At 51.6% G+C, this 25,363-nt stretch overlaps 1 protein-coding gene across 1 annotated transcript; it reads left to right on the plus strand.

Moving 5' to 3' along the window:
• Positions 1–4,446: 4,446 nt before the first annotated feature.
• NCF4 (neutrophil cytosolic factor 4) lies at positions 4,447–23,354 on the plus strand. Its single transcript, XM_017856902.1, has 10 exons — positions 4,447–4,680; positions 9,786–9,870; positions 10,641–10,794; positions 13,149–13,219; positions 16,159–16,286; positions 17,392–17,449; positions 18,070–18,168; positions 20,971–21,101; positions 21,363–21,428; positions 22,965–23,354. Exons 1-10 carry the CDS (start codon positions 4,649–4,651, stop codon positions 23,158–23,160), a joined length of 1,020 nt encoding a protein of 339 aa, XP_017712391.1. The 5' UTR covers positions 4,447–4,648; the 3' UTR covers positions 23,161–23,354.
• The last annotated feature ends 2,009 nt before the right edge of the window (positions 23,355–25,363 follow it).

A 25,363-nucleotide genomic window follows, 5' to 3' on the forward strand; every position in this document is an offset into this window, starting at 1 on the left:
TCGGCTGTTGATCGCGGCGCCCCCGGGCGGTCTGTTCCCGTCAACATTTAGATTAAACGCAGGGGAAGTGCGCGTTCCGGTGCCCCAGAGTGGAGAGAGCGGATGACAGATGCGGGAAAAAGTTAGAATTTAACGTTAGTTGTATGACAGAGAGGACCAAGCTGTGCAGCAGAGGGAGACAGAAAAGGGAGGGACCAAGTCACACCAAGGAATAATCGTCAGTAATAACATTAACGTCTAGAATTTATTGACCACCTACTATGCGCCGGGCACTGTCCTAAACATTTGGTGTTCATTCCCTTATTTAACACGCCTCTAGTAAGTACGTGTCTCAAGAACAGTGGCTGTGTTTCATTTAGGGCCTAGCACACAGTAGGTATCTGGCACATAGTAGGTTCTCAACACATTTGGAAATGAATGAATACAAGAATCTTGCCATTTTTCTCTCCAAGTAATAATAATGTAGAGGCAAATATTATCTCCATTTAGAAAAATGAACGATGATCGGAAAGTTTGCACAGCTAATGCATGACAGAGCCAGGGCACGTGAGGTTTAGACCCAGCTCTGCTGTGTGTGGGGGCTTCCCAGAGAAGAGAAGGTCCTCTGCCTTCAGGGAGTTTGCTGTCCAGTTGGCCACATCTACACCCTCCCTGTCATCAAAAACTGCACGGGTGGCCTGCCAGGGATGGCTATTTATGGCTCAGGGAGGAGGTCCAGTGAAACTCCCCTCATAAATTATAAAGGGAGACACATGTGGGTCAAGATTGGGGAATCCAGTGCGTGAGGGATCCCCAGGAATCTTATACAGTCCAATCAGGGATTTTCCTTCTCTTACCCTGGAGAGCGCCTGATGTAGGCAGCGGGAATTTGCTGAGGACTCATAATGAGCTCTCAGGGGTAGCTCCTGGTCCTGTAGAAGAGGCTTACCTCCTCCATATCACAGAGTTCTCAGCCCGGCCGCTGGCTACTCAAAGGCGGGTTTCCTCATCTCCAAAATGGGGGCGATGGCTTATCTTGTATACCCCAGCACCTGCATGAGGAAGGATTGAAAAGTGTTGTACACTTTTGTGATTCGCACATCCATTCCCCATTCAGACTCTGGCGATCCCCCCAGGCATGGTCTAGGTGTACTAGACTTTTTCCTGGAGACATGATTGTGAATGGGCGTTAGTAAGTGGTGTTATGCAGAGATGCCCTTCTCTGAGTGGCCTCTGGTGTTTGTTTTTTGGTTTTTGAGAATATATATATTGTTTAGTATTCCATGGTCTTTATCATTGCCAGGCTGTCAGTGAACTGTCACTTGCATTTGGCTGCCCCTGGTCATTTTCTTCCTTCTCCTAACTCACTGCTTCAAGTTCTCGGTTTGGCAGAAAGAGAGGACCAGGCTCCTTTTATATTTCTTCTGTGAATAAAATATGCCAGTGTCAATGCATAGACTTTGAGCTATCAATTCTGACCATTCAATAGCTTTTTTTTTTTTTTTTTTTTTTGGTTTATTCACAGGCTGTGGGATGTGGAGATTATTATAAAAAATCAGGTCTCCATAAGTGAGAGGTCACTTCAGGCATTTCTTTGCATTTACCCAAAAAAGATTCCGTCAATACTTGCTTAATGGAACGTGTGAAGAGCTTGGCTCCTCTTCCAGGCCATCCCTCTGCCTCATTCTCCCCCTGCAGCAGCAGCAGCAAGAGCCCAGTTCTGGAGTGGGAGTAGAAGGTACAGGCGTTGCTGCAGCGGCAGGACGGGAGCCCATTGCTGACCGAGTGCTTGGGCTCAAATTACACTGTATCAGAGCTTGGGCATAAAATTAGCAGCAGTGTTCTGTGTATGAGGAGACAGAGGAACACCCGTATTCAGCAGAACCGTGGGAAGGGACAGAAGAAAAGGAGAGAAAGAGGGGAGGAGGGGAAGAGCTGACCTGTCACGGACTCTTCCCTGGACATCTTTTTCCCCCAGGTGCAGAGGTGGCTTCCCAGTGGCTGAGTCAGGGCCACAGGAGGTTTCTTGGGGGTGGCGAGGGCCGGGGTTAGGAAGACAAGCCATGAAAAAACCTGGGAAGGTAAACTTGAGGGCTTGACTCGCCTGAAACACACACACACACACACACACACAGATATACACTGAAAACGATAAAAAAAAGGAATAAGAAATTTCCATGTGTCTAGGCACTTTTATACATTTTTCTATTAATTCCTACTACAACTGAATTAGGCAAGACTATTTTACAGATTGGTGAAGAAGAAAGTTTCAAAAAGGACATGTTATCTTGCCTGAGTTCACCTATTATAAATGTACTTGTGTTTATGCTCTTTTGGCACCGACTGCGATCCAAACATTTAAGTATATTCTCTCATAGTCACAATGCCACCACTATACACATCATATGCTCTTTTATAAACACAACAGAAATGCACTTACACTTGCTTATGCAAGCTGTATGTGTTTATACACAAATATGTGTTTCCAACTGTAGGCATATACTACACACACTGTTTACACAATTGCCTGCAAATTCTGTATCATGCTTGCTTGCTAAAATTGTTTTGCCATTTCCTGTCCTTCCTGACCAACTGTAGGCCAATGTCCTGCTCTTCCCTCAGTTATGGCCGTGTGCTTTCACCTCTTGGTACTTACAGACACCTGCACTAATAACGCTGTTCTGTTATTTCTGTGTTTCATTGTTTCATCCTCTAGTCTGGGAGCCCTGAGACACCAGCAACTCATCGGACTTACTGTTTGTATTATTTCTAGTTCTTCGGGTGTGAATTCTTCATGATGTGAAGGCTCTGAGCTGTCTTTCGCAGCTCACGATTTGCAGTTTTGGTCTGTGAGTTGACAGAGTAGACCTTGTAGTGTCACTGACTCCACACTGTTTTTATATAATGCCTCAGTTTAGGATTTCTGCACCACATGGATAGCTTATATCTGGGCCTTACATCAGTGCAGAGGGCAGGCTTGAGGTTGATCTGGTACACACGTCCCTTGTTCCACCCATGGCCTGCGAGAGGACCTCAACTCCTGCTTTGACTCCAAGCTGATGGCTGAGAAACTCTGTTCCCATAATCGGTTCTGACACTCACTTTACACTGAGAGCTCAGATTTGACTTTCTGCCAATAGCAGGACCTGTGGTCTGTACCTACTCCCAGATTTGGCATTAAAATCTCAGCCCAACAAGCATATCCAGTCTTGGTTTTCCCATGGGCTCTGGGCCACGTTCCCCTCTCCCTGGTACAGATTCCTGACCCCTCTCTTTGATCCTACCTGAAAATTATGCTCTCTTGTTTTTTAGCTGAGACTTGAATGTGTGAAGTAGTTTAAAATGCCTTTCTGCTCTGCATCTATGAATACGAGTGCGTGAGCGTGTGTGACTGACGGGGAGTTACTGGGTGTGGCTGTGCCAATGACTCCTGTGGACGTCTTCTCAGAGAGGTCCCTTCAGAATCAAATAGCCACACCTGTTAGGAGCCGCAGTCACTGACTAGCAGAGTTTCATTCATTCACTGAATATTGGTTGAACGCTTGCAATGTGCCAGGCACGCTGCTAGCCAGGGATGCAGTCATTAAACACACAGATACACAAACGACTATGAGATGACAATAGTTATGAGTGCTCTGCAGTAGACGTGCAGGGACCTGTGAGAGAATGTAGTAGGGAGGGCCTTAATTTAGGGTGAGCAGTCAGGGAAGCTCTCGCTAAAGACGTAACTTCTAAGCCAAGATGCAAAGGAGGCAGTGAAGAGCTCGTTCCAGCAGAGGGAACACCAAAGACGAAGGCCTTGCGGGGGACGTCTTAGAACATTCTAGAAATGGAAAGGAGGCCAGTGAGAAAAAGGGAGCTCAGGAGTGGAGGTTGGGGAAGGCTGCAGGGCCTCAAGGGCATAGGAGGCAGGCAGGGCAAGGACTCTGGACTTTCTCCTGAGTACAGGGTGATGAGGCAGGAGAGTTTAAGCAGGGAGGATGAAACTCACTCTGATTGGCAGCCCTGTGAAAGAGGATTGGCTGGACATGGAGATCTAAGGATGAGGAAAGGATATCCCAGAGTGCCAGGGAGCACAAACCAAACTTCACACTCTAGGACGACAGAGGCCAGAGGAACCGGGAGGGCTTCCTGGAGGGGGTGGCATATACTCTGGGCCTAAGGGATCACAGGAAAATGGAGACTGGCATTCCAGGCCTGGGGAAGAGTTTGGGCAAAGGCTTGGCAGTAAGAGAACAAGGGTTGGGTTTGATGGGTCAGAGGATGAGAAGTGACTCCCCAAGGTCACAAGACCCCCGATGGCTGGGACCCCATCTCTGATGGAGCAAGGCTTCTGATACCCAACTGAGGCTTGGTGCCAAGGACTGGCATCAAGGAAGTGGATTCCTGCAAACCTGGCACCCGAGGGTCCACTTCCTTAATTTCTGTGCAGCTGGGAGGTGAGGTAAGAGGAAGTGTGGGTCACAGGCTAGGCCCAGAAAGCCTGGAGGAGGAGCCTCTGCCAGAGTGGAGAAAAGCAGGCCTGAGCCTCCCCAAAGGCACCTCCTGGGGACTCCCAGGACCGCAGGCTGAGACGAGACGCAGGGTGGCTGGAGGAAGTGAGAGGTGAACTCAGCCTGGGACTGGCTGGGCGAGACTCTCCACCTGCTCCCTGGGACCATCGCCCACCATGGCTGTGGCCCAGCAGCTGCGGGCCGAGAGGTGAGTGCCGGGATGTGGCCGCCCCCGGGCCTTCTCACTGCTCCTGATAGGCCTTGGGGAAAAAGGCCAGTCCTTCTGCAGTCTCTGATCAACATGAGAGGCTGGGGTTGAGTCAGAACCCAAATACTCAGAAATGCAGCCTCTCAGAACTGCTTTAAGGAAACTTTGAGCTGTGGCTCACCACCCTCAGACACAAATGAGAACACCGAGGCTCCAAGAGTGGGAGTGACTTGCCCACGGTCACACAATGCGTGACTGGCCGTGTCTGGAGAGAAATGCAGGTGTCCTGGGTCCCAGACTGGGGCCCTTTGCCTCACATGGGAATCAGCAATGACTTTCCATCTTTTGTGCAAACAGAATTCACAGAATCTGGCTTGTTCTTCCTCTAATCAGGGCTTGCCTCAAATGTCACCTCCTCTGAGAAGCCTTCCTCATTGCTCTCTGACCCTTTGCCCTATTTCCCTTTTCTGCCTAGTTCTTATATTACTAGAATAATATTACATGCTCATTTATTATTTTTTTCTTTATCATTGGCTACCCCATGAGAAGCAAGCTCCATGAGACGTTTTGTCTGTTTTGATCACTGCCGTATCCCTAGAAGGTAGCTCGTCCCTGTTGAGCACCAGGACCAAGGGTGCAATAAATGTTGCTAAATTAATGAATGAATGAATGGATGGATGGATCTTTGAGGTGAAAAATGTCTTAGATTCTTCTAGTCCAACCTTGCCATTGTACAATTTAGAAATCTGAGGCCCAGGGAGGATAAGAGACTTACTCAGGGTCACAGAGAGTGACTGGCAAGGCTAGGGGTTGGAGCACAGCCTCACCAGCGTCTAGCCTCGTCGCTTGGGAAGCATTTTCAGAATTTTTCCTTAGTAGCTAGGTCTGCGCTCTGAGCTACAGGGTCCCTGAGGACACAGAGCCTGGCCCCTGCACCCCCTGGACTGGAACAGCAGGTGACCCCTGTTACCTAGGTGGAGGCCACTCGGGGTCACCAGAGACAGGCCAGGCTGGTGTGGGCCTACGCGGGGAACAGAAGGCCCACGGTGGGGCCAGGGGCTGGAAGTAGAACCTGAGGGGTGTGCGGGGGCAAGGGCAGCAGAAGGAAATGCTTAGAGGGGAGCCCGTGTGGCCTTCCTGAGCCTCAGAGCAGGGTGCAGGAGCTGGGTAAGGCTGTCCGACCTCAATTCCTCCCCACACATGCTCCTGGCGGACCCAGCCGCACGCAAACTCGAACCTTCCGGAAACAGCAGCTGTTTGAGGCTTGGGCACTTCCTGCTTTCCGGGGTACAGGGTTCAGGGGATGACGCTGAGAGCTGGCCAGCAGGACTGTGTGCTCCCTCCCCCGCTCCCTGTCCCCTTTCAGCTGCCTTCGCCCTCAGACGGAGAGGGACTGCTTTTCATGAGGCCTTGAGCCAGGTACTGGGGGCACGGGTCTTCCTGTACCTCGAAGGCCTTATCTGAAAGTGAGCCTGGATTGTTCTGCTTGAGGTCAAAGCAGAGAGTACAAGGAGAGGGCACAGGTTTGCGCAGCAGCACTTTCTAGAACACCAAGGCGAGACATCCAAAGATGGGGAGGGCTGCCTCAGGGGTGGCAAGTTCGGTTCCAACAGACATGCTTTGAGCACCTCCTGTGTGCCAGGTGCCAGAAAACCTGCCCTGGCTGCCCTCCAAGGATTCTTCCAACCTCAGCCTCCCCCGGGTCAGGCTTCAAAGCCTCCCCCAGGCCAGGCTCCAAAGTCCGTGAACTACGCGAGTGTGTCTTGAGGCAGAATGTCCTGGCTCAGCAGGGCCTGGGTGAGGTCCCTAAGGGAGCGGATACTCCAGGGGACTTCCGGTTGGGTTTGCTGCTCTTCTTGCCTGCCCTGCAGGCAGCCAGGCCATTCTCATGCTGCCCATCAAAAAACTCCATAAATGCAGACGAGAGTAGTGGCCGTGTATTGAGCAGTACTGAGCACCTACTGTATGCCGGGCTCTGTTCTGGGCATTGGGACGTAGGGTGAGCAGAGTCCCTGCCCTTGTGGGGATTGTAGGGCTGTGTTTGTTACAGATAGGACTGCAGGACTACCCGGAGACGTAAGTTCTTCTCCTGTCCCCATTTTACAGAGGAGGGAAGGAGCGGAGCACAGGGAGAAATCTTCTCAAGGGAGCTTGATCTTCTTGTCCCCAATGCTGTGACTGTGCCTCGAGCATCTGCCAATGCGTCTGCAAGGCATCAAGGCGCCTCATGAGCAGGCCCTGCCTGTCTCTCCGGCTGGTCTCTCATCATATCCCGCCTCCCGCTCTGTGCTCCAGCCGTGCTCAGCTCCCTGCAGTTCCCTGAACTTGCCCCTCTTGCACAGCTGTGGCCTTTGCACTTGCTGTTCCCCCTGCCTGAAAGGCCTTTCATGCCATCCTGGCACCAACTCCTCTCTGCTTTTCCTGGCTGACCACTGGCGCTGCTTCTTCTGGGAAGCCCTCCTTGACCACCCTCAGCCCAAGGTCGCCCTCTGACAGCACATGAGCCTCCATAGTACAAGCTCCTGCTCCCAATCGCTCCTGTCTGCTGTGTGACTGATTCTTTGAGGGAATGTAATAATGGCCAGGCTCCTGTTATAGTTCAAAACGCCATGTGCTTTTCCTTCCCAACACTATGCCCATTTGAATTATGTCATTATCTGTTTAGTGTCCAGCATCCCCTTCCTTTCTCCTTGGAGCTATGAGATCTGAGGAGCCCATATGTCTTAATGGGCTTAGAACAGTGTCTGGCCCACAGGCAGTGCCACATACAGGTTTGCTAAAATTATAATTATTTTAGATGGGGACACAGGCCGAGAAGGGATGGGATTTTTTTTAAGTTCACACAGCAAGTTGCCGGGAGGCTCAGAGTGCGGGGTAGTATGGCAGTGTTCGGTAACAGATTTCTGGAGCCAGACTACTACTGCTTGGGCTCAAATCCCAGCTTCCCGACTTTACTTGGGCTAATCTTACCATGCCTCAGTCTCCTGATCTGTACAAAGGTGACACTGTCTTAGAAGAGCACCTGGTGACCTCAGGAAATAGGTAGCTGTCGTTCTTATTACCCAACCTGCCTGCCGCCCTGCTCAGGGCCGTTTCTACCCTTCACGTTCCTTCCTGTGCGCCCCCCACCCCCACATTCCTACCTTATCATATTGCAGAGGAAATTACCCAGGACAAGCACAGCCTCAGGGGAGAAAGTGGAGGAGGAAGCTTCTCCCAAGGGTGTCCCCGAGGGAGCATGTGTAGAAAGTGAGTGGGGCTGGGCGGGGGGATTTCCACTACCTGCCCACTGCTACCCTGAATCACCTCCGGGTGGCAGCCCCCTGAGTTCTGATGCAGCCTCGGATTCCAGGTCATGTGGGTCCGGCGTGGACTGGGACTAGGGTGTGTAGACTCCTGAGGTCCCAGCCAGCTCTGGGGCCTGGGACTTGGCAGCCCCTGCAATCCCCCCACCACTGCCACCCCTGCCACTCTCTCCCGTTTCCCACTTGCTGCACCAGAAGAATCATAGTTACTTCTTGTTTTTTCCTTGTCTGTCTCCAAGTGACTGAACTCAGTGACCCCTCAGAGACTCCTGGCTGTGCTTTCTCCCACTCCTTGGAAGTCTGTTTCCTCTTCCCCTATCTGTCCCTCTCAGACCCCTCCTCTGTTCCCTGATAACTCTTCACTGTGTCAGGAGTGGGGGTCTTAGCCACAAGCCACAGGCAGAAGATTATTCCTACCTCACCCCTTATAGCTGAGACCTCCCTTGCTGAGATCCTGAGCTATACAACAGGCCTCTCAAATCAGCATGCCCCAAACTGAGTCCATCAACCCTGGCCCCCACATCCTGGCCAGAAGTGTGGGTGTCACTCTTGACAGTGCCTTTTCTTTTACCTCCACATCCAAATAGTACCCAGCCTCTCCTAATTATAACTTAGGAACAACAAGAAATCGGTAATGTGTCTGTTGGAAATGCATTAGGCTGCAGGGAATGGAGGAAATGACGATGGCTTAAACAAACAGGGGATTATTTGGTCACCTAACAAGAAGTCCCGGGAGGCCGAGGTAGGCAGATCACTTGAGGTCAGGAGTTTGAGACCAGCTTGGCCAACATGGTGCAACCCCATCTCTACTAAAAATACAAAACTCATCTGGGTGTGGTGGCTTGCCCCTGTAATCCCAGCTACTTGGGAGGCTGAGGTAGGAGAATCACTTCAACCTGAGAGGCAGAGGTTGCAGTGAGCTGAGCTCACACCACTGTACTCCAGCCTGGGGAACAGAGCAAGACTCTGTCTCAAAAAAAAAAAAAAAAAAGTCCAGAGGTAAGCCATAGTTGGTTCTGTAGGCCAGTGACATCAGGACTAGCACCCCAGAGATTCCTTCGGCCTTTCTCGTGTCTTGCTTCACGGAGACAACATAGCTGCTGTAGGTCTGAGTGTCACACTTGCTTCAAGACTGCTTTCAAAGGGGGAGACCATGCTGAGCTTGTTCATCCCTTGGGATCAGAAAAGCAAGCCCTCTGGGGAGTGCCCCATAGAGAGACTGCCTAATTGTGCCCAGGTTGGGGAAATCCTCAAAAAGGCAATGACATGTGAGCACTCTGGGGAGGCCCCTGCACCAGGCCTCCTCTTAGGTCTCATTGGCCAGAACGGGTCACATGGTTGCTCCTAGCTGCAAGGGAGGCTGGAAAACAGGAGCTGGATGGTGATGTTTGGCTCAGACCCATCATGGTGCAATTGATAGCAATGTGTTAGACTATAATTTGGCTATTGCTATGTGGCTGCCAGCTTCCCATTCCTGCACTCAACATGGCTGCCAGCTTCCCATTCCTGCACTCAACGTGGCCGCCAGCTTCCCATTCCTGCACTCAACATGGCTGTCAGCTTCCCATTCCTACACTCGGTAAGGCCGCCAGCCTCCTATTCCTACACTCAAGGCCTGGACTGTGTCTTGTTATCTCCATATTCCCAGGGTCAGTGGCAGGACCTGGCCTGGGAAGGGGTGCTAAGAGACGAATGTTGGATCCACAACATCGGTTTGCTTTGCACTCTACCTCATATCCGGTGGGCCCACAAAATACATCAGGGTGATAACCAGGATTTCTTTTCCTCTGCTACGCACAGTGACTTTGAACAGCTTCCAGATGATGTTGCCATCTCAGCCAACATCGCCGACATCGAGGAGAAGAGAGGCTTCACCAGTCACTTTGTAAGAGAGACTCCTGGACTTTCACCCTAGAACCTCTGGATTTCCACCCAGCTGACCTCTGAACCTTGTCCTCTGACCTCTGAACCTCCAATTCTCTGATCTCTTAACTTCTATCTCAGTGGTTCTCAACAGGACCAATTTTGCCCATTTGACATTACCCTGGGAGATTCTGATTATTGCATCTTGGGGCAGGTCTATTTCACATCTAGTGGGTAGAATCCAGGGTGCTGCTAAACTCCCCACCATGCACAGGACAGCCCTGTCCCCGCTAAAGAGCTGTCTGGCCCCAGCATGGTACTAAAGTTGAGAAATCCTGATTGCATCCTTTGACCTCTGAACCTCCACCTGGAGAGTCGGGGGTGAGGGACTTTAGTGTTGCCCCCACAGCACCCCTGTCATATTCAGACACAGATGGAGGGGGCATCCTGCACCCGCAACACAGTCAGGGGTAGGTTCACTCTGCACCACGACCTCCAAGGCATGGCTCCTCATTTCTTGGGACTGAGTGCGTGTTTGGCCTATTTCCAAGGGCTCTTGCCTCTCACACTAGGTCTCACTTCCCCTCTTTATCCAGTTTTTTTGTTTTGTTTTGTTTTTGTTTTTTTTAGCAAAGCTCGTCTGCTTCTGGGGCATCAGCCTTTTGACTTGACATGGGTCTCCTTCTCCAGAGACCCTTCTGCATCCTTATCCTCCTCCCCTTTTCCCCTCCGCCTTTTTTTGGCTTCTGCTCCTGGCCCCTGAGCCCTCCCCACAACCCCTGTCCTCCTTAGGTTTTCGTCATCGAGGTGAAGACGAAAGGAGGATCCAAGTACCTCATCTACCGCCGCTACCGCCAGTTCCATGCTTTGCAGAGCAAGCTGGAGGAGCGCTTCGGGCCAGACAGCAAGAGCAGCGCCCTGGCCTGTACCCTGCCCACACTCCCAGGTAGGCAGCCACTCCTGTCCTACTGTTGCAGAGCTGCTGACTCTCCTTCCTTCCATGGCCCTTGACACTGTTCCGTGATTTGATCTCAACCCCAGTGAAAACTGTTTATGTAGTTTATAGCCCCCACTCCCAGCAGTCACGGACTGCCACGCCCTCCCTGCACAGCTCCCCCTGCCTCACATTGTGGCTTCCACCCCAAGCACTCTAGCCTCACAGCCCCGGAGCTCTGATGACAGTGGTGGCTACTCGCTCCTGCTGTCCATTACCAGGAGGCCATAGTCTGGAGCACGTCAGCAACCGGCCTCCCTTCGTTAGACACAGGAATCCCCCAGTCTGGTCCCTAAACACACTGACTCACCTCCCTGCCTGCCCTCAGCTTCCTCCCACGAGACCAGCCCTCTGACTTCATAGTCTCGGCTTCTAGCGTCCCTGTGGCTCTCCTTCTTCCCCTGTCCTGCCAGGAAGTTGGGTAGCCTCACACCTCTGCTTACAAACAGTCCCCTCGCCTCCTGGTCTCCTGGTCCTTCCTCCCCAGGTGGATCCTAACATCCACCTTGGACAGCGCCAAGCCCTTCGTTGCTTAGCACCTGCCCCGCGGGAGGAAACCCCATCACGAATGGGTTACAAGGGGGTGGTCTCAGTGGCGAATGGGTTACAAGGGGGTGGTCTTAGTGGCGAATGGGTTACAAGGGGGTGGTCTCAGTGTGCTCTTCATGCCCTGCAGGCCAGAGACAGGGACCATCGTCTCCCTTCCCCAAGCCTCAGGGTTCCAACCCCACCTCCAGCTTGTTTTTTCTGTCCCTGTCTCTGTCTCAGCATATGACCCCGCTCCTTCTCATCCAGCCCCACCAAGGAACTTGAAGCTCCCCCCAGGAGTCTTGCCTGCTCTAAGCCAGCCTCCCCTCTCAGGCTCCATTACTTTCCCTCCTCTCTCTTTTGGGGCTTTCCCCTGACAATCTACTCCTCCTTTTCATTGTATATTCATCTTCCCCTTGATATACCAACTTCCTCTGCTAAGCGTCTCCACAGCCTTAACCCTCTTCTGTCTTTAAACAATCCTGAGCCATGAAACAGCATTCTTACAACAAGCCTCCCTGAGCCTCCGTGTCCCCAGGGCCCCCAAAGATCTCTTTCTTCTTCCTTTGGCAATCACATTCGCGCATTGTCTCACCTTGGCATGGCCATCCTCTCAGCTTGGTTTAGCTCTGACTACTCCACAGAATTTCCTCTCGGTGAGGTGAGCCATGACCCATCGATTCTGGCTTCCATGACTAGTACCAAGCCTCATCTTCACACCCCACTCCTTCCTCTGTTAAGCTTTCTTCAACTTCCGGAGGCACCAGTGTCTCCCAATACCCTTCCTACCTTACTAGAGACTCCTTCAGCTTCTCTGTTACAGAATCAACCTTCTCTGCTGCTCCTTGGAAGGTGGGGATCCTCTGAGCGGACATCCTCTGTCCCCTGCCTTGTCTTCTCATTCCAAACACTCACCCTGGCAAACTGACCCATGTCTGGGACTTTAATTGTCACCTTCTTGCTCCTAACTCCCAAATGTCTAGCGCTAGCCCAGAGCCTCCTACCGCCACCACCACCACCTCTGTCCATCTCCTAGACACCAGGAGCCAGGCAGGTTTCAGGCTTGCTTCCTCGTGGGGGTTCTCTAGGTGAATGGTTCCACCAGTGCGCCCACCTGAAGGCACCTGGAGGAGACATTTGTCTCTTGATAGCCCATCATATTTCCTTTTCCTCCAGAACACTCTGCCTTGAGCTTGAGGAATTGTTCATTCATCCACTCAACAAACGTTAATTCATCTGGGCATGATTCCAGACCCATGGTTCTTAACTATGGTGGTATGTGGAAGTGCCTTGAGAGATGGAAAGAATCCTAGTTCCTGAGTCCCGCCCCCAGAGATTCTCTTTTAATTGTTCTGGGGCAAGTGCTACCCAGTGAGATATTTACAAGCTCCTTGGGCAGCTTGAATGTGCAACCAGTGTTGCCACTGTCCTGGGTGATGGGGGTACAGCTGTGAGTCAAGTAGACGAAAATCCTGCTGTCTTTGAACTAAGAGTCGTGTGTGTGTGTCTGTGTGTGTGTGTGTGTGTGTGTGTTTGGATGAACAGGCAGTAAATAAAAAAGTAAGACAAGAAAAATATCAGCTGGTGATAGCACAACTCAGAGGATGACAGTTAGGTGGTGCCAGAGTGGCCACTTCAGCGCTGTGAAAAGATAACAGGGAAGAATGCTGAGTCATTGGGAAGGGGCTCTGGCCAGGGTTCCTGGCCTGCAGGGGCAGCCCTGAACCCTGGGGCCGTGTTGGGCCAGGCTCCTAGGACAGCTGTTTGTCTCTTCTCAGCCAAAGTCTACGTGGGTGTGAAACAGGAGATCGCCGAGATGCGGATACCTGCCCTCAACGCCTACATGAAGGTACCAGTGGGTCTTGCCACATTGGCACGTGGAAGGGCATGGAGTGTTGGTGGGGGAGCCCAAGTACCATCCCTGTGTATGGCTTTGGGAACTGGAGCTGGCTCTCTGGCTCTGATGGCCCCATCTTCAATCCCTAAATGCCTGGTCTGGGGAGAAAAACAGGATGTGTCCTTAGGGTTCCAGGGATAGGAGCAGGAGCAATGGAGAAGGTACAGGAGCCACACTTGGAATTGACAAATCTTCGTTTAATGCTCTAAGCCCACAGGTAAATGTCTATGCCAGGTGTTAAGATACAAAGGTGAATTCCATACAGAGCCTGCCCCCAAGGTACCCACTGTCCCGTGGGAATGCCAACAGGTGGATCATAAGATCACATGGAGACATATGTGTGCCTCCATCATGGGGGTGTGGCCAAGCAGGCCACAAGTTGCTCATATAGCATCTTTGTGCAAACTAGAGAAGGTCTCCTCCGGAGCAACACACTCCCTCACCTGAGCATGGGCTGGATTTTAGCTACACTCATGGGTCTTGGCTGGGGATCCTTCTGTATTCTCCGACCTGCAAACTCTGCATCTCTATGAGATGGGAGCATAGAGGAAGGAGTATCTTAAAGGCAAAGTCCAAGGTGGTCCGGAAAGGACTTCCACCAGCCAGAGCCATCCAGGAAAGGGGCAGTGTTCCTCCTGAGGTGGCAGTGAGTGCACCATCACTAGAGGCCTGATAGCGACCTCAGGAAGCTGGCAAGGGAAGCCCTCCTCCCAGCCCAGAGGCGTCCTCACGGCTGAAGAGCACTGGACTATAGGGTCCTTTAGTCTTGACTCTGACATTGACTGGCTGGGTGATTTGGGGTGAGTTGCCCATCCTCTCTAGGCCTTGGTTTTCACACTTGTGAAATGGGGCAGTGCCCTCTAGTATCACCGGAGTGAAGTTGGGATCTGTTGAGAACAGGATGAGAAAGTGCTTTGTAAACTGTGAACCTGCTTCCAGAATGTGAGAGATCCTGACTCTTGATGGAGGAAGGGAGCAGATGGAGGGCAGAGGAGGTGGGAGGAAGGAGGAGAGTGCAGGTAGCTGCAGGAATCCTGGGCTCTGAGCAGGGAAGAGGGAGGGAGGGAAGCTGAGTGGGCTCCAGCTGCTCCTTCAGGGTGGCTGAGGCTCCACCCTTCTCCCCCTGGGCTAGAATAGGGGAGTGGGCTCTGGAGGGAGGGAAGGAAAGAGGAAGACAAGGTAGGAGGTGAGGCTGGGGAACTGGGGCTCCTCATTCCACACCTGGTCTTAGCAACCAGCAGCCCAGAGGATTCATCTCTGCCTCTTTGTGTCAGATTGGGTTCCTGGAAGTCAGAGACCATTCAGTGTAGGAATCTCTGCCACGGCCACCCCATCCTGTGCTTGCATACCCTCAGAGATGGGGAGCTCACTACCACTCTGCCCTGACCCAGGCTGCTTGTCCCATTGTTGGGCAGCTATGAAAAAAGCCCAACTCTCCGTAAATCCTACCCACTGGTCTCACCCTGCTCTCATGAAGTATGTGAATCACGTGATAATGACAACTGCATGGAACTACATGAAGAGCTTTGACTGGCAACCAGAAAGCTCTTGATACATGTTTATGGATACACGAATCATCTTATTTGATTCCCCAATAACTTGTGAGTTAAGTGTGACAGAGCAGTTAGGTAGGTGGGATGAGATTTGAACTCACATCTCTGTGACTCCAGGGTTTGAGCTCTTACCCACTGTGCCTCATTGTAATGAAAATGACAGCAACAATGATGATATCTAACTTTGATGGGCACCTGTTATATGCCTGTTCTAAGGATTACACATATATTTACTTATTTAATTCTCACACAATCCCACGAGGGAGAGGCTATTATTGTCCCCATTTTATGAATGACCATCTGGAGCCAGGTTTGCCCAAAGCCACCCAGCTGGTGACAGGAAGAGCTGAGATTCGGTCCCAGGAGCCTCTGGCTCCTGAAACACCTTCCAGGCTGTCCCCATATGACAGCCTTTTCTGGGCTCTGCATCCCCAGTTCCTCTCGGACAAAGTTCCCCGACCCCACCTCAACCTGCTGCCCCCATGGGATCCTCTGCAGGGCTCTGGGTGCCTCTGGAGCCTCAGTACCTAAAGCCAACCTCAGTGTCCCCAGACCTGTGTGCTTGGAGTTTGGTGAGATGACCCTGCCAGGCGCTGGGTGCTTGCGTCCTCACAACTTCAAGGTCTTTGCATCGCGGTGGGTGTAACCAGCTTGGATGAAACAAGGACACTAAGGCTCAAGTCTGGGTCCTGCCACTTAGCTCTGCTCTTCTGGGTCAGGTACTTCCCTCTCCGAGCCTCCGTTTCCCTAACTATGATATGAGATAAAGTATCAGGAAGCGTTTTGTAAGCTACAATGCCACCAACTGTTGTTAATTTGGGTTATTTTGGGAGCCCCCACCCCCGCCGACTGTTGTCTCACCTTGAGCTTTGGGTAGCCTTTAGTGACAGATGGCTCTGGGTGCCCCAGTTCTGTCCCCTGCTAGGCCGTGTGGTCTTGGGCAGATCCCTTCACCTCTCTGATCCTAACTCATGGGATACCATGAGTTTGAGGAAGGGCATGCATGTGATACCCTCCTGGTGAAGTCACCACCAGGTCATGTTACTTGTCATCTTCATCATTGCTGTTTCTGGAGGACTTTAAGTCTTTTCTGAAGGGACTCTTCTCAAGCCCCTGGTCCCTCTCCTGACCTTGGACCCAGGAGCAGAGCTTGTGAAGTGTTACCTTCAGCATGCTGAGTTTTCTTATTTTTTTAAACAACGTGTTTCTGTTATCAGGCAACATGCATTAGTAAAGAGAGGAGGGCTGATGTCAGGGCTCGGGGATGGGACATCCGGGCTGGGGTGTCCAGATCCTTCTGCTGACTACGCCACCGGTTCTGCTGTCTCACCCACACAGAGCCTGCTCAGCCTGCCAGTCTGGGTGCTGATGGATGAGGACGTCCGGATCTTCTTTTACCAGTCGCCCTATGACTCAGAGCAGGTGCCCCAGGCACTCCGCCGGCTCCGCCCGCGCACCCGGAAAGTGTAAGTGACCAGCCCCTGGGCTTCCACATGGCCAAAGCCCTGGGTCCCTGCTGGAAAAGCGTCTCTTTTCCCCGAAAGGAGAGAAGGAAAATACAGATCAGCCATATCCCTGGACACTCCAGGGTGATTTGGTTTATTCAATGGGTTTAGAAAGTAGTGTTCAGGTTTGGAGGGACAGAGGGTGTGTGCCTTTCAATGTGATCAAAAGGACTGGAAGACAAGGACTGGGATATTGACTCTGGAGAGTCTGGTGCCACAGCAACCACTGGGGATGACCCAGAAGCTCTGGGTCCCTGGAAAGAACTGGGGGCAGAGAGGAGGGAAGAGCTGCCTTATCCACAAACATTCTCTGAGCAGCTCTGGGAATGCCTTTTCCTGGTGTGTTGGAGCTCCGTGGGGCCAGCTGTGGCTCTGGTTATATCACGCTGGCCTCCAGGACACACTGCTCCTCCCTTACTCCAAAAATCCCATCCCTCCCACCAAAAATTCAGCTACTCATAGACTGCTTGACTTCCAAAGCCCAGGTTGCTGCTACTAAGAATTCTGGAAAAAGCAGGACGGAATTCCTGAGTTCCCCACCAGCTCCTCCCTCTGCTTACTCCCACCAATGTCTCCAAGGGTCCTCTCCATGCCTAGCATCTCCCCTGTGCACACAGTCAGGTGTGTCTTAATTCCAGCTGTGCCACGTGGCAGCCACAGGCCCCAGAGCAAGGCACTTCACCTCTCCAACCTTCAGTTTCCCTCAGCTGAAAAATTACAACGGTCACATTTACATCAGAGCTTGGTTGTAGGGAGCAGAGAAACAAACAAATCTGAACACTTTGGCAAGTGAAAGGCATGGAATGAGCATATATCCCCTTCCCCACCTGCTTTCTGAGCTGGCTTCCTGGTCCGTAAAGAAGGGAGAACAACCCTACCTCCAAGGTGGTTGTGAGGATTTGGGGACAAGTGTGCCCACCTGGAGGAGGAATTGCAGCCACATTTCAGCATCTTCTCTCTCCCCCGCCTTCCCTGCTCCTTGCAAGGGGCTCCTCTGGACACAGAAGCAGGAAGCTGGGCCCTGAGAGAATTGCAGGGCTAACAAGCCCCTCTTCTCTCTCCACAGCAAGAGCGTATCCCCACAAGGCAACAGCGTTGACCGCATGGCAGCTCCGAGAGCAGAGGTATACCCCACCCCTGTGCTGGCCAGGCTCTCACACTTTGGGCATCGATCGGCCTTGGCCCACCTGCCAGCCACTGGGCCTCTCCTGCTGGGCACTGCTGTGTGCCTGGGAGAGTGCTGAGCACTTGGAGGAAGGAAGGGGTTACAACCTCAGCCTCTGCCACTGGGCGTCCCCGAGCCCTGCTAAGGGGACGGAATGTGATCAGCATTCAGAGCCAGAGGGGAACGCTTCCATCCGTACGCTCTTCCGGTCAGTTTGCCTGAGCCTCCTCTGAGTCGGCCCTGCCTTAGGCATGGAACCTGCAGAGATGACTCAGACAAGGCCTAGCCTGCGATGAAGCCTGGGGACCAGGGTGGGTGCTCAGCCCAGAGAGTTCGAACTCTTCCGTGTGTGCTCACCCCCACCAGGTCTGGAAGGAGCACCCAACCTAGAGTCAGGGAGACATGGGTTCAATTCCTAGCTCCTCCACTAAAAAATGAGATGGCCTCAGACAAGTCGCTTATTCTCCCCAAGCCTCAGTTTCTACATCTGCAAAATGGGAGACTAAAGTATGTAAGGCACTTCTGTAGGAACTCAGTGAGTGTTTTCTCCTTCCCTCCTTTCTGCACGCTTCTCCTCAGGCTCTATTTGACTTCACTGGAAACAGCAAACTGGAGCTGAATTTCAAAGCCGGAGATGTGATCTTCCTTCTCAGTCGGATCAACAAAGACTGGCTGGAGGTGAGTTCAGAAGTGAGGATGGAGGTGAGATTGGAGGTGAGGTTGGAGGTGAAATTAAAGGTGAAGATGGAAGTGATGGTGGAGGTGAGATTGGAGGTGAGGATGAAGGTGAGGGTGGAGGTGAGATTGGAGGTGAGGATGAAGGTGAGGGTGGAGATGAGGCTGGAGGTGAGGATGGAGATGAGGGTGAAGGTGAGGATGGAGGTAAGGGTGGAGGTGAGGATAGAGGTGAGATTGGAGGTGAGGATGGAGGTGAGTGTGGAGGTGAGATTGGAGGTGAGGGTGGAGGTGAGATTGGAGGTGAGATTAGAGGTGAAGATGGAAATGAGAATGGAAGTGAGATTGGAGATGTGGTTAGAGGTAAAGATGGAGGTGAGGATAGAGGTGAGGAAGGTGAGTTTGCAGGTAAGGATGGAGGTGAGATTAGAGGTGAGGATGGGAGTGAGTTTGGAGTCGAAGATGAAGGTGAGGTTGGAAGTGGGGTTAGAGATGAGGTTGGAGGTGAGGTTGGGAATAAGGATGGAGGTGAGGTTGGAGGTGAGGATGGAGGTGAGAATGCAGGTAAGGTTAGGCTGAGATTAGAGGTGAGGCTGGAGGTGAGGTTGCCTCAGGCATTATGTGCTTCAGAGACTGAGGACCATCTCAGAAGGCCTCAGGGAAGAGATGCTATCTGAGGATAGTCCTGGAGATCCAGGCAGGTTGGGGAACCTGTGGGAATACAGCCTTTGGGGAGGCAGATGTTCGATGGGAGCAGAACATTCTGGAGCTCATGCACTTGTCTTTGGTTCTGACCCTGAAAAATGGGCTGCTTAGGGCAAGTAAGTTCACCTACTGAGTTTAGTTTCTTGGTCTGCAATGGGTGTCTCAGCAGGGGCACTATTGACATTGGGGCCAGATGGTCCCTTGTGTGGTTGTCCGGAGCATTGCAGGGTGTTCAGCAACATCCCCGGCCTCTCCACTAGATGCCAGCAGCACTGCTAAGTTGCAGCAACCACATAGCTCTCCAGATAATTTGCTCCTGAGCGGCAAAATCGCAGCCACTTGTGTAATATGGGACAGCAGTACACACCCTGCCTGCAGCAATAAAAGCTGCTGATGAAGAACGCGAACTCAGAGTCAGCCTGTTTGGGCCATTTCCTAGCTCTGTTTTTCACTAGCTTTGTGGACCTTTGGAAACTTGCTCAAACTTGTGGTTTCCTTTTCTGTAAATGTTTCTTCATCGGCTTCCTGGAAGGGGTAAAGGAGGTGATAATGGCCAGGGCTCGCCCCAGAGCCTGAATGTGTGGCTCCTGGCCAGGCACTAGGGTCGTTAGGAGACCTAAATGAAACTTCAAAGCCAGGGCCTTTCCCGGTCACTGCTTTGTCCCAGCGTGGCCCACAGAAGGGCTCTGTTCTCACTCAGTGAGTGGAGGTGGGAAGTGGCTGTGTTGGGCCTTGGCCTGGGGCCAGTCCTGTCTTCAGACTTAGTGCTCCTGTGGGGAGTGCCTGAGGGAGGTTCTGGGACAGACCCAGAGGCAGGGTCAGCCCCCAGGGGTCCCAGGACCTCTAAGAGTTGGGTTGGGTCCCTCCAAGGGACCAAGGCGTCCAGGCCTTGGAGAGGAGCTAGTAGTAGCCACTGGTTTAGCCAGTTTAGCAGTTTCCATTTTACCCTAATCATAGATCTCCATCTCAGGAATTCAGGGCTTTTACAGCTGCCTGAGGAGTATCTCTGGGTCACTTTCCAGAAATAGAAAACATGTATTGCCTTCCTGTTTTCCGGAAAGTCCTACTTATCAGTTCGCTAGCTAACTTCTGGCCTCAGGGGCAGGGAAGGAACCACCTTGAGCCTTGGTTAATATGTTTGCAAAATGGCATGTAAATAATCCGTCTTCTGTAGGGTTGCTGTGAAGCTGAACAGAACACGTGCCCAAAGCCCAGGCCATGGCCGGGTCTGGGTCTGATTTCTGGCTACTTGGTCTAGAGCAGAGGCACAGTTGTATCTGATGAATGAATGAGTAAGTGGGATCAGCAGCAGGGCCTTCCTCATCCCTCATCCTCTTCCTTCTGTGTTTTATTTTCGTCTGTAACACCTGCCACCATTGGACTCGTTGGGAAGGTCATTGTTCACAGCGCGCACACCCTGTCATTCCCCATCGTACTGGAAACTCCGTGGGGGCAAGGACTTATTTATTATTATTATTATTATTATTATTATTATTATTATTATTTTTCAGACAGATTTTCACTCTTGTTGCCCAGGTTGGAGTGCAATGGCGCGATCTTGGCTCGCTGCAACCTCCACCCCGTGGGTTCAAGTGATTCTCCCACCTCAGCCTCCCGAGTAGTTGGGATTACAGGCATGCGCCAACATGCTCGGCTAATTTTTATATGTTTAGTAGAGACGGGGTTTTGCCAAGTTGGCCAGGCTGACCTAAGGTGATCCGCCAACCTCAGCCTCCCAAAGTGCTGGGATTGCAGGTGTGAGCCACTGCACCAGGCCCAAGGACTTTTATCTATTTTGAGAGCCCAGAGCCTGTCAAGTGGCTGGTTCTCAAGAAGTCTTTGTTGAATGAATGAGCGAATGAGTGAGACAAAAGCAGCTTTCTATATAAATCCAGACTCTGACATATTGTAAAACCCAAATATAAGCCTTCTTGGAAGTGACCAACTCAGTGAACTTCCTCACCTTCTCTCTTCCCTCTACAGAAGAAGACCGGGACCTCGTCTGCCTTTCCCCATCATTAGAACGGGGCTGAGGGCTCCGAGGCGTGGCTCTGCTGCCTCTCCTCTCACCAGCCTGGCATCCCTTCTCTTCCTCTGCAGGGCACTGTCCGGGGAGCCACAGGCATCTTCCCTCTCTCCTTCGTGAAGATCCTCAAAGACTTCCCTGAGGAGGACGACCCCACCAACTGGCTGCGCTGCTACTACTATGAAGACACTATCAGCACCGTCAAGTTTGTGGCCTGGGAAGGAGGGGCCTGTCCAGCCTTCCTGCCATCCCTACCACCACCACCCCTTGTATCACCCTCTCTTGGGTCCCTCTCCCACTCCAAAGCCCCCAGTGGCTCCCAGATGAGCCACAATGCTGAGGCATGAATGTCCGGGGTGGCCTTCCCAGGCTCATTCCTCTTTTCCCCACCCCACACCCCACTTCCAGCCTAATGCCTCCTTACCCCAGCCTGTCACCCCCTTACCCCAGCCTGTCACCCCCTTAGGGACATCGCAGTGGAGGAAGATCTTAGCAGCACTCCCCTATTCAAAGACCTGCTGGAGCTCACGAGGTGAGGGACTGGGAATGGGGCTGGGGAGTCCGACACTCTGGAGAAGAGAGCGCAGGGAGAAATGTTAAGCCCTAGTATGAAGGTGCTGGGGTTTTGCATGTACTTTGTCTTCTCGTTTTATCCATAGCCCAGCCCTACAGGTTAGGTAGCATCTCCTCACTTTAGAGACGAGTGGAGAAGCCGCAGATTGGTTAGGGGACTTGGCTGAGCTCACACAAGTTGTGGGTTCAGATCCGGATCTGCAGCTGGAGCTAAAGTCTCTCTGGCTAAAAGCCTTGGACTTGAGCCATCCACCCTCAGGGACTCACTACCTGCCCCAGGTCCAGGACATTGCTGGACAGTTATTTTACAGAATGGTAATCGCACTGTTACATTTCTGACTGTAAAAGTTGTACCAACTCATTATATATATATATATATAAAAGAAATGTCAGTAATCATGTCAGAAAGATACGAAGAAGTGAAATCACCTCATATTTTTACCCCCCTTGTTAGTGACGTACACTCAGATTTCTTTAGTACTTACACCCCATACACACATGCACACACAAAAGTTACTTTGGCTGCACAAAACCTTTCTGTGGCTACATCATTAATATGGCCATGTGCTTTTACTGGCCTCTTAGGATTTCTTCTACTTTTTTACTACTCTAAACAACGTTGTACAGACCATCTTAGTTCACCTATTTGATGACTTATCTGATCATTTCCTTGTAATGATGCTCAAGAAGTAGATTTGGGGATTAAAGCATTTGCAAGTCTCGTAGCCTTCTGGCCCACGTTGTCAAACTACTGGTAGAAAGTTCAGATCAATTTCTATGTACACCAGCTAAGTAGAAGGATGCGCATCTACCTGCACCCAGGCCAGACAGTTCCTGTCCTTACAAGGTTCTCCTCAATAGCCTCACACAGGTTTCTCTCTGAGGCTTTATACGGCCCTACTCTGTGCCCAGTCAAACCTATTCTTCTTCACAACTCTTAAGCTTTTAGCACATTTATACACAAGACACTTCAGGCTGTGCCACTAATTTCCTGTGAAAGTCTCTTCTCTTTTTTTTTTTTTTAAGATGGAGTCTCACTCTGTTGCCCAGGCTGGAATACAGTGGTGCAATCTCAGCTCACTGCAACTTCTGCCTCCCGGGTTCAAGTGATTCTCCTACCTCAGCCTCCTGAGTAGCTGGGATCACAGGTGCATGCCACCACGTCCAGCTAATTTTTGTATTTTTAGTAGAGACAGGGTTTCATCATGTTGGCCAGGCTGGTCTCGAACTCCTGACCTCAGGTGATCCGCCCACCTCGGCCTCCCAAAATGCTGGAATTACAGGTGTGAGCCACCACACCCAGCCTCTTCTCCCTTTTAGGCCTCGATATCCCCATCTGTACAATGGGAGGTTGGATTATTTGGATGACACAGGCTTGTGTCAGGCTCTGATCTTTTCTCACTCCTGGCTTCAGGACATAAAACTTTTTTACCCCCTCTTCCTACCCCTACTCCATGCTTAGGCTCTTTGATTATCCCTGACTTTTCCCATGCAGGCGGGAGTTCCAGAGGGAGGACATCGCCCTGAATTACCGGGACGCTGAGGGGGATCTGGTTCGGCTGCTGTCGGATGAAGACGTGGTGCTTATGGTACGGAAGGCTCGCGGCCTCCCCTCCCAGAAGCGTCTCTTTCCCTGGAAGCTGCATATCACGCAGAAGGACAACTACAGGGTCTACAACACGATGCCATGAGCTGACAGTGTCCCTGGAACAGTTAGGGGACACCAGCAAGAACCTTCAACTTTCAGAGGAGATTAGGACCAGGAAAACCTGGGGGAATGGGCAGACTTCCCGTCTCTGAGGCCAGTGGACGCATGGGGTTTGTAATCTGTCTCTTTCTACTCTTTACATCCGATTTAAATAAACCATTCCATGTCAATGGGGCAGGCTGCGGGAAAGAGTGTCTTTCATGCGAGTAAAATACGATTTAATGAGCATCCACGGGGAGGCTGTTTATATCCAGCAGGGGCCCTGGCTCTGAGACCTCTGTCCTGCCACCCCATTTCCTTGCTCTGTCCCGGTGTTGGGGGGAAACCTGAGGGTCCCCAAGCCCTATCCCTTCTCCCTCCCACTGCTCTCCTTTACCTGCGATTGGCCACTTGCCCCACAGAAGTGATCTGCTCTGGGTGCCCTCTGGGGTCCCACCAATGCCAAGCCCTCGGCTGTGTGATGAGGGTCAGGAGCTCTCCTCTGCCTTCCTGTGTCTGCTGCTCTGTGGGGGCAGGGAGGCAGGTCTCGGGGTTGGTTGTCTCCACTGTAAGTAGGGGGAGGACTCTGGTCTCATCCAGGAGGAGGGGGACACAAAGCAGTGGGATCGTCTTCTCTGAGCTGAATCTCCTATCCTAATCCACCAAAAATTAAACAGGTGTCACTCCCAGAATGGTGGTGTGAGGAGCTTGGTGGACCCTCTCCCCAGGGAAACAGCAGTTTAACTGATGAGAGATACTTAAAATCAACTGTTTAAAGTCTCTGGAAATTGTTCTAAGGGCACAGAGCACATGGAGAAACAGCCATTCAAGAAGATCATTAATGTCTCAGTAAGAACAGCAAGTCGGTGGCATTTGAGACACATCGTGTTCCCGTCCCCCACCCCCAGCTCCATGTGATGGAAACTCTACTCCAGATACTCCACTCTGGATGGATGCAGCCAAGAAGATGGGCTCCCTCATCCCTCAGTGTCTAACCTTCCACAATTTCACCACAGGAGGAATAGGCTATCAGGATCTCTTCTTTCTGCAGCCCTATATGTTGTAGAATCACTATTCCAGGCCATTATAGCAGAGAGGACTGAGTTTCCTACAGTTCCCATAGAAAGTACCAGGAAATTTGGGAGGCCGAGACAGGCGGATCACGAGGTCAGGAGATAGAGACCATCCTGGCTAACACGGTGAAACCCCGTTTCTACTAAAAATACAAACATTAGCCTGGTGCGGTGGCGGGTGCCTGTAGTCCCAGCTACGTGGGAGGCTGAGGCAGGAGAATGGCGTGAACCCGGGAGGCGGAGCTTGCCATGAGTGGAGATGGCGCCTCTGCACTCCCACCTGGGCGACAGAGTGAGACTCTGTCTCAAAAAAAAAAAAAAAAAAAAAAAAAACCAGGAAATTGAGCTTAAGCAACAGAAATCGATCGTCTCACAGTTCTGAATGCTAGGTGTCCACAGGGCCATGCTCCCTATGAAATATGAAGGGAGATCCTTCCTTGCGTTTTCTTAGCTTCTGGTGGTTTGCCAGCAATGTTTGGTGCTCCTTAGCTCGTTGGTGGATCGCTCTGTCTTCACACGGCATTCTCCTTGTGTGTATTTACACTGTCTTCCCTCTGTGCATGTCTGTCTTTGCATCTAAGTTGCCCTTTGTATAAGGACACAAGTCATCTTGGACTAGGGCCCATCCTAGTGATCTCGTTTTACTTTGATTACCTCTACAAACCTCCTCTTTCCAAATAAGGTCACATTCTGGAGTACTAGGGGTTAGGACTTCAACATGTCATTTTTAATTCCAATATAACACTTCAACCCATGACACTCCCTTTACCCACTCAGCTCCCCCTCCTAAGGCAAGGGCTCTGCAGTAGGCATAGCAGGCTAGGAGTGCTGGACCTTAACCCCCTGGTAGGGCAGGGGTTCCATGCTAAGAGGGGCAACCTGAGATCAAGGGATACCGTACTCCACTCCGGTGCCCACTCACAGAGCAGGATGTCACTCCTGGAGAAACAGGCTGATTTCCGTATCCTCAGATCTGGTGCAGTGGTGCAGAGGTTCTGCCCAGGGAGACAGTCAGGCCTTAGGGATGGATAATTCCACAGCTTTTCCTGAGGGGACTAACTTTATTTGGAAAGCATGGTGAAGAAGTTGGCAAAAATAATGGAAATCTTGGTGGCCAGCAATTAAGGAGGGACT

Source organism: Rhinopithecus bieti, unplaced genomic scaffold, assembly GCF_001698545.2.
Source record: "Rhinopithecus bieti isolate Rb0 unplaced genomic scaffold, ASM169854v2 scaffold_42532, whole genome shotgun sequence".
NCBI classification, from domain to species: domain Eukaryota; kingdom Metazoa; phylum Chordata; class Mammalia; order Primates; family Cercopithecidae; genus Rhinopithecus; species Rhinopithecus bieti.